Raw genomic sequence first — 16693 nt, 5'->3', positions numbered from 1 at the left:
TTGGCCAGGATGGTGTGTGTTTAATTTGAGTGCAGATGCCCAGAAAAAGTTCACAGAAGTGCTCTGGAAACTTCAGAGTTCAGTACCTAGGAGGAAAGGAGGCAAGTGGGGATGTGGGGGTGACAACATTAGATAAATAGGAGTCAGATTATGAAGGACATAAGATATCATGTGATGGAAAGAGCCCTGAAGAGATTTTAAGCTTAAGAGTGATATGATCTAATTTTTAATGGTAAATCAAGGGGACAGTATAGGATTTATAGGGAGAGGGGGACTTGGTAATTAGAGTCAGAAAGATCTGGATTCAGATTCCATTTCTCCTGCTAACCATTTGTGTGACTTTGAGCACATGACTCTTTTTTTTTCAATACACACAAAGCAATTTTATTTGTATGTACTTGTGGTAAACAATTAGAAAATTTCATTCATCATAGCATAAAAGTATAAAATATTCAGGAATAATTTTTTTTCAGAGCAGGAATGGAAGTTTATTAAAAAGCTTTAGAGCAGGAATGAAAGAAAGGAAAGTACACTTGGAAGAGGCCCAAGCAGGCATCTTGGAGGTCATGTGCGGCATTTGACCTTTGATTTAGGGTGTTATATGTTGGCATACTTCTGGGGTCCTGCCTCCCTTTTTCCTTGATTCTTCCCTTAGGGTGACTGAGCAAATGACTCTTTAAGCCTGTGTCCACATATGTAAAATATAGTTGTGAAACGAAATGAGATTATGCATGCAGAGTTGCTGACACAGAGCCTGGCACCTACTGTCCATACCATAAACATTATTCTTCTCTCTTAACTCTCCAAGTGGATTTGCATGCACAATGTGGGGAGTGGCTTGGTAGGGAGAGGGGTTGGTGTTTGGAGAGGCAGGAGTCCAAGAAGTGCCTTAGAAGCTATCACCTGAAGCCAGGTGAGAGATAAGCCCTGAACTAAGGCCCCGGCCATGGGGATAGTTGCAGACTTGAGGGCTGAGAAGCACAAATCCAAAGGTCCTGGCATCTGATTAGCTATGGAGGATAAGAATAGTCTAGACTGATTCCCTTTGGGGCAACTGGCCAGATGATGGTGCCATTTGCTGAGGTAGGAAACCATGAGGGCAGGTGCAGGATTATGGAGAAGATGATGACCTTCAGGTCAACCATGCTGCCACCAGTGTGCACACCTTTAGGCCCAAAGGTTGGCCAAGAGGTATCGGTTTGCAGCTGGGTAAGTGTGGACAGAGTTTGGATCTATGAACCAGGGGGAAAGAGATCCAAATACATATACCTGAGATTGAGTGTAGGCTAGAGCCTGAGGGGGAAGAGACGGGGACCAGTAGCAAGCCCATGGCAGGAGACCAGCTCTCCTTATCCCACTATGTTCCAGCACAGAACTCCAAGAAATCTGAGAATCAAGATTGTTTCTGTTGCAAGTGGCAGAACTCCAATTAAAATTAGCTTGAGCAAGAAAAGAAATGCATCGATTCCTGTAACTGAAGTCAGGAATCCATTGCTCGCCATCTCCCTGCTCTGCTTCCTCTAGGCTGGCTTCTGTCTCAGACAGGTTCCTGCTTTGCAGTGCCAAGCTAACACTCAGCAGCTCCAGGCTTATATTCTACCAGTTCAGCCACTCAGCAGAAAGAGAGCTAACTTCCAAAGTTTTCAGAAAAAGTCCCAGAGAGAGATCTCATGCCCATCCTTGAACATCCTTGATTGCTGTGGTCAGAGTGAGGAACACAAAAGTTGGCTAAGCTGCAAGCCTACCCCCAAGAGGGGTGACATCAGACCCACATGACAATACAGACTGAGGAGATGGTTCCCCAAAAGAAAATCGGGGTGCTATTACCAGAAAGGGGGAGTGGATGCTGAGCAGACACCCATCATAGATATGCTGAGTTTGAGGTACGCTAACCCGTCTAGAAGTTAGGGGGCTGGGCATTGCCTTTCCAGTTCCTCCTCCTGGGGACACGACACCCTGAGTCCTGGGCCTTTCTGTAGTCCAAGTGCCCAACGCTAAGGTCCACTTAGTCCACAACTCCTAAATCCCCGTTTCTCCTCCTGATCAAAGCTCCTTTCTGCCTTACCATGAAATGGTGGAGTCTCTCCACCCCTGGGTCTCTTCCTTGGTCCTCTGATCTGAGGACTGAGAAATCAACTGAGGACTTTATGGTGGTAGTTGGGTGGGCAGATGCGTTTCCTCATTGGATTGTGGAGAGAAAGAATGACCAGGCCGGGCGTGGTGGCTCAAGCCTGTAATCTCAGCACTTTGGGAGGCCAAGGCGGGCGGATCACGAGGTCAGGAGTTGGAGACCAACTTGGCCAGCATGGAGAAACCCCGTCTTTACAAAAAATACAAAAAATCAGCCGAGTGTGGTGGCGGGCGCCTGTAATTCCAGCTACTCTGGAGGTTGAGGCAGGAGAATTGCTTGAACCCGGGAGGCAGAGTGTGCAGTGAGCCGAGATCGCGCCACTGCACTCCAGCCTGGGTGACAGAGTAAGACTCCGTCGGGGGGAGAGGGGGTGTGCCGGGGGAGGAGAATGACCAGATCAGAGGACCAAGGAAGAGACCCAGGGGTGGAGAGACTCCACCATTTCATGGTAAGGCAGAAAGGAGCCTTGATCAGGAGGAGAAACGGGGATTTAGGAGTTGGGGACTAAGTGGACCTTAGCATTGGGCACTTGGACTACAGAAAGGCCCAGGACTCAGGGTGTCGCGTCCCCAGGAGGAGGAACTGGAAAGGCAATGCCCAACCCCCTAACTTCTAGACGTCTGGCCCCTGTGGTCTCCCGCCCCTGGCCTCGCCCCTCGTTCCTAGCGTGTTTGCCACCTAGTGTCTCTCCCGGGAGCAAGAGTCCTCAAAGTTACATCATGTGCGGCTGGGAGGGCGGTGGCAGATGGGGGGCGGGGCCTCGAAGTCGGGGGCCGAAGAGTGGACCCAGTCCTCCAATGGGAGAGGTGGGTTTGGCGGTTGGGAGGCAGGGGTTGGGGCGGCGGCTGGGCTGACCTGGGGCCTGGAGCCCCGGGGCCGAGGGAGCTGGCCTGCCGGCGGGACGGAGGAAACCTAGTGCCAACCCTGCCAGGTTCCGCCCCCGCGCCTGCCCCCCTCCTTTTTAAGCGCCTCCCGCCAGCCTCTGCTGTGGCTCGCTTCGCCGCGCTCCCTCCTTCCCCGCCTTCCATACCTCCCCGGCTCCGCTCGGTTCCTGGCCACCCCGCAGCCCCTGCCCAGGTGCCATGGCCGCATTGTACCGCCCCGGCCTGCGGTGAGTGACCCCCGGCCCGGGGCCCACCCGCACCTTCCGCTGCGCTCGTCCCCTCGGGGCTGCCAGTGGCGCTCTCTTGCTCTCAGCCTCCGCCAGGTTTCCCATCCTAGGCGGAGGCGGGCAGGGGCGACTGCTGTGGGTCCAGCCTCCCGCGCCGCGCGTCTCTTGGGAGGGCGGCCGGCCGGTGCTCTTCGTTTCCGCCCGCACCTCCCCTTCTCTGCCTCGCTCGCCTCTGACCGCGCGATCTCTGTCACTCTCAGAACTTCCTCTCCCTCCTCGCTCGTCTCTGCTGAGCCGGGTCTCCGCATATCCTCCTTTCCTTCCCAGATACCTCCCTCGGACCTCTAACGGGCTGTCAGCCAGCGCTCCAGGGTACTTCGAGAGGTAGCAGGGCCCTGGGGACAAGGGTACGTGAGCCCCGGGAGACTGAGCTCAGAGCCCCCTAAAGAAAGTGGAAGGTTAAACATCCATTCCCGGCCTCTCCCAGACTGGAAGGACTGGAACCTGGCGGGAAGTCCAGGGCAGCCGGAGGGACCTGGGGCCAGGGGAGGGAGGCAAGCAAGATGGGAGGAGGGCGCCAAGTTGCCTTCGTTTCTTACATAGCTTGCTTCTTCCTCTGTCCAGGCCTGGAGCCCCCAGGCTCTTCCTGTTTGCCCATCTTCTTAGTCTCCTATTTATTCTCTGAGGCCTCTCTTCTCAGCTTTTGTCCGAGTCGGAAGTGACCCACATCTGTCGCACAGCCCGTTCCACTTGGGCAGCCCTTGTGGGTGGTCTCTGAAGGAAAGGTCCCACTTAGAGGGCTGTAGGAGGGTGTGGGGGCTTCACAAGAGATAACGTGAGCCAGGCTCCAGCTGGAGAGAGGCTCTCCTCAAGACTGTGTGCTTGAAAATTAATGCTCACAGAGAACTTCCCTCTGAGGCAGGAACAGACCCAGGTCCCAGCAGCCCTCCTCCCCTGCCCCTGGGGCCACACTGATCATCTATCCTGCTTTAGCGGAAACCACCCTAGCTTCTACCCCAGCCAGACTCAAGCACCCGCATCCATGCTCTGAGCTTTCTCCCTTCCCCAGGCTAACACCCTCTGAGTCTGAGCTGCCAGCAGGCTGCTGTTCCACCCTCCCACCAACACCAAAGCTCTCTAGGCATGTGGCCTCTAGGAAGGAAAGCCAGGGGAAGCACGGGGTCACGTGGTCTTGGGTGTGGGGGCAGTTTCTGATGGGCGAGGCCTTGTTAGAGGAGGAGAGTAACATCCCTTTCATGGTCTTTGCTCTCTCGGGCTTACTCCACCTTGGGTCCAGGCCAATCAGAGCAGACCTTGCTTCTCTGTCTCCCAGGGCCATGAGAGGCCAGACAACAGGACACTGTCCTCCTGAGAATTCAGCCCATGGGCCCCAGCCAGTGACACTCATTCCCCAGTGGTCAACCTTCCACACAGTTCAAAAATACTTACCCGAGGGCAACATTTTATGCAATCATTGTTGGTCCAAGTGGGCAGCAGCAGATCAGGGCCTGGAAGCCCAGCATCCAGTCACCTATTCTCTGTGCAAGAGCCCTCATCTAGAAACCTGGCACTGGAAAGACTGGGACCTTTGCCTGGGGCTTTCATAGTCTTACAGCATACACACCAGAAGGAAAGAATAAAAACAGCTGCCATTTTAATTTATAAAAAACTGTACTTGAAAATGGAAATAAAATGGATGAGGCTTCAAACACCAGACATATGAAGTTGTCACCTGGGCCCAACTTCTTGTCTTGACACTTGGGCCAAAGGCCCCTACTCATTTCTTTTTTTTTTTTTTTTTTGAGACAGAGTCTTGCTCTGTTGCCCAGGCTGGAGTGCAGTGTCACGATCTCGGCTCACTGCAACCTCCACCTCCCGGGTTCAAGCAATTCTCCTGCCTCAGCCTCCTGAGTAGCTGGGACTAGAGGCACACGCCACCACATCCAGCTAATTTTTATAGTTTTAGTAGATGGGGTTTCACCATGTTGGCCAGAATGGTCTTGATCTCCTGACCTCGTGATCCACCTGCCTCGGCCTCCCAAAGTGCTGGGATTACAGGCGTGAGCCACCAAGCCCAGCCATCTCCCTACTTATTTCTAAACGTTGATTAAACAGTTAAACATGGGCATGGGCTACACATGCAGTAACATCAGCATGCCTACATGTATACTTCCACACAGCCAGGCATGTGCCTTTTTTGCTCATTTGGCCATATCTGTCCCTCGCTGAGCAGGAGACACCCTCCTCAAGCCTCATAAAGGCTACAAGATACATGTGTCTTGAACACATCCCACACACCAACTGCAACCTGCTCTTCATGGTCCCTGCATGCAGACATGTTTTAGCAGGCTGCAGCCCAAGCTTTCTGTCTCTCCACCACCTGCCTTGTCCACTCTCGATGACAGCAGCTAGCTCATTGCCTCTGTTTCTCCTATAGGCTTAGCTGGCATGGGCTGAGCCCCTTGGGCTGGCCATCATGCCGTAGCATCCAGACCCTGCGAGTGCTTAGTGGAGATCTGGGCCAGCTCCCCACTGGCATTCGAGATTTTGTAGAGCACAGTGCCCGCCTGTGCCAACCAGAGGGCATCCACATCTGTGATGGAACTGAGGCTGAGAATACTGCCACACTGACCCTGCTGGAGCAGCAGGGCCTCATCCGAAAGCTCCCCAAGTACAATAACTGGTAAGCCTTGGGCTCCACAACCTGCAAGATAGGTGCACTGAGGCCACTTTGGGTTCACCAAGGCAAAATCAACTTAATTAGAACATCCCAACGGAATGAACAAGAATGAGAGCTTTGGGGTAAACGGACTCAGAAACTGGGATTTGCTCACGCCTATAATCCCAGCACTTTGGGAGGCCAAGGCTGGTGGATCATCAGGTTTCGGGAGTTTGAGACCAGCCTGACCAACATGGAGAAAGCCCATCTCTACTAAAAAAAAACAAAAAATACAAAAATTAGCCCAGTATGGCGGCACATGCCTGTAATCCCAGCTACTTGGGAGGCTGAGGCAGAAGAATCACTTAAACCCAAGAGGCGGAGGTTGCAATGAGCCAAGATCGCTTCATTGCACTCCAGCCTGGGCAATAAGAGCGAAACTCTGACTCAAAAAAAAAAAAAAAAGAAAGAAACTGGGATTTTTTTTTTGTTTTTTTTGTTTTTGTTTTGAGACAGAGTCTCACTGTATCACCCAGGCTGGAGTGCAGTGGCATGATTTCAGCTCACAACAACCTCTGCCTCCCGGGTTCAAGCAATTCTCCTGCCTCAGCCTCCGGAGTAGCTGGGATTACAGGCATGCGCCACCACGCCCAGCTGATTTTTGTATTTTTAGTAGAGACATGGTTTCACCATGTTGGCCAGGTTGGTCTCAAACTCCTAACCTCAAGTGATCCACCCACCTCAGCCTCCTAAAGTGCTGGGATTACAGGCATGAGCCACTGCGCCCAGCCTGGTTTGTAGTTTGTATTTTATTTTAATGTTAAATGAAGAAGCTGATATAAATAAGATCCTTTGCTTTTTTTTTTTTTTTCCTCACCAGTTCAGGGAGCTTTTGCCAGGGGCAGAGACCCCCAGAGGGCTGGGACCTTGGGGAACACCCCTTAGATGGGACAAAGCCTGGAGGAAGGGACTGAGATGTGATTGGGTGGGGAAAAATAAGGCCAACAGAAGACCTGGAGTCAAAGTTGGACTTGAAAAAGTGGGTCTAGGGACAAGGGAAACCTGCTGGCCACCATCTTCCTGACAATCCCCTCTTCCCCAGCTGGCTGGCCCGCACAGACCCCAAGGATGTGGCACGAGTAGAGAGCAAGACGGTGATTGTAACTCCTTCTCAGCGGGACACGGTACCTCTCCCGGCCGGTGGGGCCCGTGGGCAGCTGGGCAACTGGATGTCCCCAGCTGATTTCCAGCGAGCTGTGGATGAGAGGTTTCCAGGCTGCATGCAGGGTAACCAGGGCAGGGGCACAGTGGCAAGGGCATGGAAGATATGAACAGGTTTGGAACCCTTCATCCAGGGGATGCCTTCCTCCACAGGCCGCACCATGTATGTGCTTCCATTCAGCATGGGTCCTGTGGGCTCCCCGCTGTCCCGCATTGGGGTGCAGCTCACTGACTCAGCCTATGTGGTGGCAAGCATGCGTATTATGACCCGACTGGGGACACCCGTGCTTCAGGCCCTGGGAGATGGTGACTTTGTCAAGTGTCTGCACTCTGTGGGCCAGCCCCTGACAGGACATGGTAAGCACCTGCTCTGCTCCAAGGGGGACACAGAGGCCTTCTTGTACTTGGAGGAAATCCCAAATCCTACCTCTCCACAGACCCTAAGAACCTGTCCTCTCTGGCAACCTAATTCCCAAGATCCAGAGCAGCAGTCCCAGCAGAGGGATGAGGCTGTGTTTGCAGAGCACTTTGCACAAGATTGAGAAAAATCCATGTCCAAGAATAGGGGCATGGAAGCTAATGGTTATTATGAGGTGGGGGGGCTTCAGCCACCCCTGCCAAATCCCAAAGCTACTGCTCCCAAGTGTCTCTCCTGCCAATCCCTGATCCCTCCGGCCCCTGACATCCCAGTTCCTGATGCCGCTGCCAGCAGCCCCATGACCCCATTGTCCCCAGGGGAGCCGGTGAGCAAGTGGCCGTGCAACCCAGAGAAAACCCTGATTGGCCACGTGCCCGACCAGTGGGAGATCGTCTCCTTCGGCAGCGGCTATGGTGGCAACTCCCTGCTGGGCAAGAAGTGCTTTGCCCTACGCATCGCCTCTCGGCTGGCCCGGGATGAGGGCTGGCTGGCAGAGCACATGCTGGTGAGGGCCTGGTGAGAAGCAGGGCAGCTGCCGGGGACAGGGCTAGGGGTGGGGCCTGGCCAGTCTGGCTCAGCCTCACCTCCCTCCTGCCAGGTGCCAGGCTGGTGGGTGAGGACTCTACTTGAAGGCCCAAAGCTTTAGCCTCAGGCTGCTGAATGTTGAGGTTTCCCCTGCCACTAACCCAGGCCTGATGGCAGGGCAGTCACTTACCTAGTGAATAAACATTGGTCCTCCCTATTAAACCCTAGCTGCCCTTCCCCATGCAGACCATGCCCTGACCTTTGGTGACCTCTTTCTTATTCCCTCTCTCCCCAATGCACAGATCCTAGGCATCACCAGCCCTGCAGGGAAGAAGCGCTATGTGGCAGCCGCCTTCCCTAGTGCCTGTGGCAAGACCAACCTGGCTATGATGCGGCCCGCACTACCAGGCTGGAAAGTGGAGTGTGTGGGGGATGACATTGCTTGGATGAGGTTTGACAGTGAAGGTGAGGGACCCTCAGATCACACTCTTGGTTCTGGCTCTTGTCAGAGCCTCGGGGTCTCCTTTCTAGTGTTCACAGTGACTGTCAGTGAGAAAGTTTCCTGAACACCCAACCCTGCTCCATTCCTCTGGCAGCCCAGCCACCCTAGAGACAGCCTTTCCTCATCAGATCTTGGGTCCATCTCAGGACAGGGTGGGGTGGAGCAGGACCTTCTTTGGTCTTACATCTCAAGTTTTCCTTGTTTGGTCCTTCCTTTCTTTCACTTCTCCTAACAGGTCGACTCCGGGCCATCAACCCTGAGAACGGCTTCTTTGGGGTTGCCCCTGGTACCTCTGCCACCACCAATCCCAATGCCATGGCTACAATCCAGAGTAACACTATTTTTACCAATGTGGCTGAGACCAGCGATGGTGGCGTGTACTGGGAGGGCATTGACCGGCCTCTTCCACCTGGTGTTACTGTGACCTCCTGGCTGGGCAAACCCTGGAAACCTGGTATGTGCGGTGGGGAAGGTGTGGCACAGCCTCCAGGCCTCAGCACCTTAATGGTGGAAAAGCTTTCTCCGCAACCTCCAACCATCTTCTAGGACTGCCAGGAGGCACAGAAGTCATGAACGTTTGCAGTTTCCAGGACCAGGCAAAATCTCAGTTCATGTCCCAACTCCACTAGTCACTGGTTTTGTGATCTGGCTAAGTTGCTCAACTTCCCTAAGCTTTAGTTTCCACATCAGTTGAATGAAGGTAGTCGTGATAGTGCCTATCTCATGAGGTTTTTGGAGGATTAAATAGTGCATAAAAAGGGCTTAGCACACTGACAAATACACAGTAAATTCTCAATAATAAATACAAGCTGGATTTTTTTAATGAAAGGAAAAGGAAGGACTTTTGAACATTCTTACAGAAGGTATTTGGCTCCAAGCACTATCCATAAAGTTTGGCCCATTAGGAAAAAAGGAAAGCTGCCTCCTCTGCTCCAACTCTCCTCCTGCCACTTGGCTCCCACTGTCCCCTGTATAATAACCACTGTCTAAAGTTCAGTATTGTTACCCTCACCCTTCCCCTGTCCCTCCAAAGCATTCACCCCAATCCTTTCTACAAACAAAATCAGGTCAGTGCTTGAGTCTTTCTCAGAAGCTAGTTTCTGAATCCTGTCATTACCCTGGGCGCCTGGGAGTCCCACCTCCCCCTCAGCCCTGCACTCTGGACCTTCAGTATTCTTTCCATGGTCTTCTGCAGTCAGGCAGTCCAGACACCAAGAGGCGGGGGCAAAGAAGAGCACGGGAGGGGAGGGTGGCCTTGTGGTCACTGAAGCCTATATTCAGGTTTGCCAAGCTGGCCTAGCAGTCACGCTCCTTGCTTTATCTAATCACCCTTTATTTTTACTAACACCATCATTAAGCCCCCCTCAGCCTTCCCACCCAACTGAGAAATCCAGGAAACTTTCATCTTTCCCCACAGGCTAGTTCCCCAACCCTTTCATCATCTCCAGATTTGGGGGCATAACTAGGGCATCTTGTCCCCAGCTTCAATTCCCAGAATAATACCCTGTGTTAGGATCCTGCACTGGGTGCTGATGAAGGATAGCTCTTATCTGCAATGGCAGGCAGAAGCCGGCGGATGGGAGAGGGTGAGGATTTTGGCCCCGTGGCTTCCCCACTCCCCAGGTCTGACCAGCAACCTCCAGCAGAGAAGGCACCATGTCCACTCAGGGGCCACACAGTGGTGCTTCATACATGTGCCACTGACTTAGTCCCAATCCCCCCCCAGGACACCTGAAGGTGCCAAGTGTGACCTGGGCTCCTGAGGTTATCCCTACCCATGTGATATCCCTATCTCTATTCTTCAAGCCCTATCACTTCATCAGGGTCTAAGCAGGGCAGGGAAATCACCAACATTTTGTTAGCTTTAAAATCAATTCCTTGCCGGGCACACTGACTCACATCTATAATCCCAGCACTTTGGGAGGCCGAAGCGGTTGGATCACCTGAGGTCAGGAGTTCGAGACCAGCCTGACAACATGGCAAAACCCCGTCTCTAATACAAAAATTAGCTGGGCATGGTGGCTCACGCCTGTAATCCCAGCTACTCAGGAGGCAGGAAAATTGCTTGATCCCAGGAGGCAGAGGTTGCAGTGAGATGAGACTGTGCCACTGCACTCAAGCCTGGTGACAAAGTGAGACTCTGTCTCATAAATAAATTAACTAACTAAATAAATAAAATCAGGCCAGGCGCAGTGGCTCATGCCTGTAATCCTAGCACTTTGGGAGGCCGAGGTGGGCAGATCACCTAAGGTCAGGAGTTTGAAACCAGCCTGGCCAACATGGTGAAACCCCATCGCTATTAAAAATACAAAAAAATCAGCCAGGCACGGTGGTGGGTGCCTGTAATCCCAGCTACTGCAGAGGCTGAGGCAAGAGAATTGTTTGAACCTGGGAGGCGGAGGTTGCAGTAAGCCAAGATTGCACCACTGCACTACAGCCTGGGCAACAGAGCAAGACTCTGCCTCAAAAATAAAAAGATAAAATAAATTCCTATTTGCATTTTGATAACTTAGGAGAGTCTGTCTTCCCCGGTTTGCTGACGGAAAGTCAATTCTCTGAAGTACTAAGCTGACATTCTCAGTTTTTGCATTAGGTTTGGGTATTTATTTAAATAATAGTCTCACAAATAATGAAATAGTTTCTGGGGGAAAAGTTATTATAACCTTATGCCCATATCTAACCCCATTCCCTTGAGTCCTGGTCAGTGCCAAGTGCCAGTAGCTTGGTACAAACATTAGTGCCCTGCCAAACCCCAATTCCTCTCCCACTCTTTTCTCACATAGCTCAGCTGGCTGCACCTTCATGGCTAAATAACTTGAGCTCTTGGAGATGCCCTGGCCCCCTTCCCTCTGCTCCTTATCACACAAGGTTCTAGGCAGCTGATGAGGCAAAAAAAAAAAAAAGAACCCTGCAAGAATGTGTGCCCATGTATGTGTGTGTTGGGGGTCAACATGACCTTGGAAATAATAGTGTTTGTATTTCCTCTGCCAGGTGACAAGGAGCCCTGTGCACATCCCAACTCTCGTTTTTGTGCCCCGGCTCGCCAGTGCCCCATCATGGACCCAGCCTGGGAGGCCCCAGAGGGTGTCCCCATTGACGCCATCATCTTTGGTGGCCGCAGACCCAAAGGTAAACAACATATGAGCTCCATGTTCTTGGCAAAAGGGCTATCTCTGTATTAGGGCCTACCTCCCTCTGATCCTGAGCCTCAGCCTGGATCTCACCTGTCTCCAGAGTTCTCCCCTGGTGAATGCAAACTTGGGAGGAGGCAAAGGGTCTGAAAATGGGATAGCCAAGGTCTTAGGAGAGAGAGTAGCAGTCAAGCTCACCGGAAGGGCTGGAGTTAGGGTCCAAAGAAAAGGGCTGCCTGTGACTCTGTTCGTTGGTGATCTAGGGGTACCCCTGGTATACGAGGCCTTCAACTGGCGTCATGGGGTGTTTGTGGGCAGCGCCATGCGCTCTGAGTCCACTGCTGCAGCAGAACACAAAGGTGAGCACCCTCGCCATTCCTCTCTCTCCTCTGTGTGCACACAGCACCTCCTGTCTCCCTTCCTGGGTCAGACCTTCCTTTTGTCCACCCCTGGAGTCTGATATGGCCCCACCTCTTCCCACTTCTATCTTTTCCCCATCGCTGAAGATATTCAGAACCATAAGCCTTTCACAGCTTCCTCCAACTGGATGCAGGGTGCCCTTCCCTTCCCCAGTGAGAAGGAAGATTCCTTACCCATCTTGCTTCCCTCCCTAGGGAAGATCATCATGCACGACCCATTTGCTATGCGGCCCTTTTTTGGCTACAACTTCGGGCACTACCTGGAACATTGGCTGAGCATGGAAGGGCGCAAGGGGGCCCAGCTGCCCCGTATCTTCCATGTCAACTGGTTCCGGCGTGACGAGGCAGGGCACTTCCTGTGGCCAGGCTTTGGGGAGAATGCTCGGGTGCTAGACTGGATCTGCCGGCGATTAGAGGGGGAGGACAGTGCCCGAGAGACACCCATTGGGTTGGTGCCAAAGGAAGGAGCCTTGGATCTCAGCGGCCTCAGAGCTATAGACACCACTCAGCTGTTCTCCCTCCCCAAGGACTTCTGGGAACAGGAGGTTCGTGACATTCGGAGCTACCTGACAGAGCAGGTCAACCAGGATCTGCCCAAAGAGGTGTTGGCTGAGCTTGAAGCCCTGGAGAGACGTGTGCACAAAATGTGACCTGAGGCCCTAGTCTAGCAAGAGGACATAGTACCCTCATCTGGGAATAGGGAAGCCACCTTGCAGAAAATATGAGCAATTTGATATTAACTAACATCTTCAATGTGCCATAGACCTTCCCACAAAGACTGTCCAATAATAAGAGATGCTTATCTATTTTACACAAGATTTGTGCTGTTTTCATTTCCCACCTATCTTCACAGGCTTCCCTCTAACACCAATCTCACAATCTTCTTCCTCCAGCCCCTGGAAGAAGCACAGCCCGGCACAATCAAAGATCTGTTTTACAGGCAGCTCTAGAACTGGGTCACAGACATAGGAATTGCTGGGAGAAGACATTATCTGCTCTATGTCCTGAGTTCTTTAAAAAAAAAAAAAAAAAAAAAAAAGGTGAGGCCGGGTGTGGTGGCTCATGCCTATAATCTCAGCACTTTGGGAGGCTGAGGCGGGCAATTCACAAGGTCAGGGGATTGAGACTATCCTGGCTAACACGGTGAAACCCCATCACTACTAAAAATACAAAAAAAAAAAAAAATAGCTGGACGTGGTGGCAGGCGCCTGTAGTCCTAGCTATTTGGGAAGCTGAGGCAGGAGAATGGTGTGAACCCAGGAGGCAGAGCTTGCAGTAAGTCAAGGTTGCACCACTGCACACTCCAGCCTGGGCAACAGAGCAAAACTCCATCTCAAAAAAAAAAAAAAAAAAAAAAGTGAGGGCCTCAGCAAGCTGCTCAGTACAGCCCCCAGGCCTAAAATTATTCCTGATCTCCCACTTAGATTGCAGAAGCCTCTACAACCCCATTCTCCAGTGAAGTGGCTTCATTGTCAGTTCTCAAATTTGTTCTTCCCCCTGCCTTACCTGGCACTAGGAGTTGCATAGTATTTACGGAAGCATATTCAATATTAGGACAGCTAGCAACACTTCTGTAGCACCTTCTGTGTGCCAGGCACTGCCGAGACCAGCTCAGTTAGGGAGACCCTAACCCAGCTGCAATAGAGGAATTAAAGACACGCACACAGAAATATAGAGGTGTGGAGTGGGAAATCAGGGGTCTCACAGCCTTCAGAGCTGAGAGCCTCAAACAGAGATTTACCCACGTATTTACTGATAGCAAGTCAGTGATAAGCATTGTTTTTATAGATTATAGATTAAAAGTATTGCTTACGGGAAACAAAGGGATGGGTCAAAATAAAGAGATGGGCTCTGGCTGGTTATCTGCAGCAGGAGCATGTCCTTAAGGCACAGATCGCTCATGCTATTGTTTGTGGTTTAAGAACACCTTTAAGCAGTTTTCCACCCTGGGTGGGCCAGGTGTTCCTTGCCCTCATTCCAGTGAACCCACAACCTTCCAGTGAACCCACAACCTTCCAGCGTGGGTGTCATGGCCATCACAAACATGTCACAGTGCTGCAGAGATTTTGTTTATGGCCAGTTTTGGGGCCAGTTTATGGCCGGATTTTGGGGGCCTATTCCCAACATGTCCCCCTTCTTTGATTAGAGTGATGCTGATTAGCCCAATGTTTTCCTTTTTTACATTTTGGACATATTTCAGGCTCAGCAGTTTTCTTTTTTCTCCTATCTGGTGGCCTAACTCGCTGATTTTTTCTACATTCTTTTTTAGTATGACCATGCTTCCCACAGTTAAAACAAGCTCCAAGAAATGGAGTATTTCCTTTATCCACTCTTGGTCCTGCCATTGCCTGTGCCAACAAAGTAGCTTTGTGCAGATTACCTCTGATACCATCACAGAGCTTGATATAATCAACTAAATGTACTTTTCCTCTAACAGGTCACAGAGCAGCCTGGCAATGAGGATTAGCATTGTCAAAAGCTAATAACTGCAACACTATATCCTGAGCAGCCAAATCTACAATCACCTTTTAAGAGACGCCTGTAACTGAGCTATAAAATTTGCGTACGGTTCTTTTGGTCCCTGCTTTACAACACTAAAGGAAGGGTATTGTTCTCCACATGAAGTGATTTTTTTCCCAAGCTCTAATGCACACTCCTCTAAGCTGTTCTATGGCATCATCCTGCATGACCACTTGTGCATCTAAACCAGCCCCGCCGCTGACCCAGAAAAGTTGGTCTGCAGTTATATTAATTTGAGGTTGGGACTGGGCGTTGCGAGCAGCCTGAATGGATGCTTCATCTGCCCACCAAGTTTTAAATTGTAAGAACTGAGCAGGAGTTAAGACAAGCTCTAGTAAGAGCATCCCAGTCAGTAGGAATCATCTGACTGGAAACAGCAATATTCTTTAACAGTCTCATTACAAAAGGAGAACCTGGTCCATACTGATTAATAGCTTGTTTAAATTCTTTGAGTAATTTAAAAGGAAAAGGCTCAAATGTAGCTATAATGTTGATCTGGGGGGTGTATTCTAACAGGCAACTGCCAAAGCCTCTAAATCACCCTCTCGTCTAGCTTGCTGAATTCCTGCCTGAATAGAACTGAGAGCAGTCACTCGAGGCACTGCTTGAACAGTCACTGGGGCAACTACTTTTCACCCAGTGACCTCCGGAAAAGAAAGATCTGGAGAGTCAGGCCACTCTTTTTCTTCAAAATAATAATGATGGGTGCAGAAGGGTAGGGATGAACCTGTCCCTCCTTTGCCACTTTAGCTTTAGCTGGCAAACAAACCTGCTCTGTTACTTCTTCTGTTACTTCATTATACTTTCCTTCCTCCTCATCATCAGTGTGAAAACGTTCCAAGGTGGAACAAACCACAGCCCACACTTGTCCCATTGTTACCCCGATGTTTCCGAGCTCCCCTTCTTACTCACCACAGGGACTGTTTTAAGAGTACTCGGGTGTCCTCCAGCTTAGTTCCACGTTCTCCAACCATCGCTCTGGCAACCCTTCGACCTGGATTCAAGCCCCCACATATGGGCACCGCTTGCCGAGGCCAGCTCAGTCAGGGAGACCCTAACCCAGTGGCACCAGAGGAATCAAAGACACGCACACAGAAATATAGAGGTATGAAGTGGGAAATCAGGGGTCTCACAGCCTTCAGAGCTGAGAGCCTCAAATAGAGATTTACCCACATATTTATTGACAGCAAGTCGGTGATAAGCATTGTTTTTATAGATTATAGATTAACTAAAAGTAAGGGAAACAAAGGGATGGGCCGAAATAAAGGGATGGGCTCTGACTAGTTATCTGCAGCAGGAGCATATCCTTAAGGCACAGATCACTCATGCTATTGTTGGTGGTTTAAGAACGCCTTTAAGCGGTTTTCCACCCTGGGTGGGCCAGGTGTTCCTTGCCCTCATTCCGGTAAACCCACAACCTTCCAGCGTGGATGACATGGCCATCACAAACATGTCACAGTGCTGCAGAGATTTTCTTTATGGCCAGTTTTGGGGCCAGTTTATGGCCAGATTTTGAGGGCCTATTCCCAACAAGGCACTGTTCTAAGCACATACCTAATAACCCTTTGGGGGAATTACCATTTTACAGATGAAGTAACAAAGGCACAGAGAGGTCAAGTAATTTGTCCAAAGCTTCACAGTTAGTAAACAATAGAGCTAAGGGTTAAAGTGATAAAACTCCAAAGACATGTCTTTCATAGTAGTATAGACATCTAGAACTGCAAGGACCTTAGAAGTCACCTATTCCGCAGGGTGCAGTGGCTCATGCCTGTAATCCCAGCACTTTGGGAGGCCAAGGAGGGTGGATCACCTGAGATCGGGAGTTCAAGACCAGCCTGGCCAACATGGTAAAACCCCTCCTCTACAAAAATACAAAAATTAGCCAGGCATGATGGCAGGTGCCTATAATCCCAGCTATTTAGGAGAATCACTTGAACTCAGGAGGCAGAGGTTGCAGTGAGCCAAGATCATGCCATTGCACTCCAGCCTGGGGGACAGAGGAAGACTCCGTCTCAAAAAAAAAATAAAAAAATAAAAAGTCCCCTATTCCGTGTTT

At 51.0% G+C, this 16693-nt stretch overlaps 2 protein-coding genes across 12 annotated transcripts in view; one reads left to right on the top strand and one right to left on the bottom strand.

Annotated features, from left to right (window-relative positions):
• Nucleotides 1-16693, bottom strand: part of NRL (neural retina leucine zipper) — a 34635-nt gene that overhangs the window by 10548 nt on the left and 7394 nt on the right. Inside the window, exon 1 of one of the 6 annotated variants that reach the window (XM_055291747.2) lies at nucleotides 3276-3400. The exons of 2 other annotated variants lie outside the window; for them this stretch is intronic. In XM_055291747.2, the coding sequence (XP_055147722.1) occupies nucleotides 3276-3347 (72 nt within the window). In that variant the 5' untranslated portion in view covers nucleotides 3348-3400. Of the gene's footprint in view, nucleotides 1-3269; nucleotides 3401-16693 lie in introns of those variants that run through there. 3 more of the 6 variants (XM_055291748.2, XM_055291749.2, XM_055291746.2) reach the window with 3 other exon arrangements.
• PCK2 (phosphoenolpyruvate carboxykinase 2, mitochondrial) lies at nucleotides 2928-12933 on the top strand. 6 transcript variants are annotated; one of them, XM_063609373.1, is made up of 11 exons: nucleotides 3014-3062; nucleotides 3570-3649; nucleotides 5680-5925; nucleotides 7004-7188; nucleotides 7276-7479; nucleotides 7858-8045; nucleotides 8368-8530; nucleotides 8803-9021; nucleotides 11559-11696; nucleotides 11962-12057; nucleotides 12313-12933. In XM_063609373.1, exons 4-11 carry the CDS (start codon nucleotides 7131-7133, stop codon nucleotides 12765-12767), a joined length of 1521 nt encoding a protein of 506 aa, XP_063465443.1. In that variant the 5' UTR covers nucleotides 3014-3062; nucleotides 3570-3649; nucleotides 5680-5925; nucleotides 7004-7130; the 3' UTR covers nucleotides 12768-12933. The 6 variants fall into 6 exon arrangements, with proteins under 6 accessions (XP_055147705.1, XP_063465440.1, XP_063465441.1 ...); XM_055291730.2 differs by lacking the exon at nucleotides 3570-3649 and having other exon boundaries at nucleotides 2928-3242; XM_063609371.1 differs by lacking the exon at nucleotides 3570-3649 and having other exon boundaries at nucleotides 2976-3062.

This window comes from Symphalangus syndactylus, chromosome 9, assembly GCF_028878055.3.
Source record: "Symphalangus syndactylus isolate Jambi chromosome 9, NHGRI_mSymSyn1-v2.1_pri, whole genome shotgun sequence".
Classification (NCBI taxonomy): Eukaryota; Metazoa; Chordata; class Mammalia; order Primates; family Hylobatidae; genus Symphalangus; species Symphalangus syndactylus.
The sequence above is the reverse complement of the archived record's forward strand: the minus strand, read 5'-3'. Positions and strand labels throughout refer to the sequence as shown.

Excerpts from the sequence above, each read along its gene's own strand:
- PCK2 (XM_055291730.2), top strand. The coding sequence starts at position 3,214 with ATGGCCGCATTGTACCGCCCCGGCCTGCG. Across the intron at positions 7,480-7,857 it reads CCAGCCCCTGACAGGACATG|GGGAGCCGGTGAGCAAGTGG; the intron begins GTAAGCACCTGC and ends CATTGTCCCCAG. Across the intron at positions 9,022-11,558 it reads GGGCAAACCCTGGAAACCTG|GTGACAAGGAGCCCTGTGCA; the intron begins GTATGTGCGGTG and ends TTCCTCTGCCAG.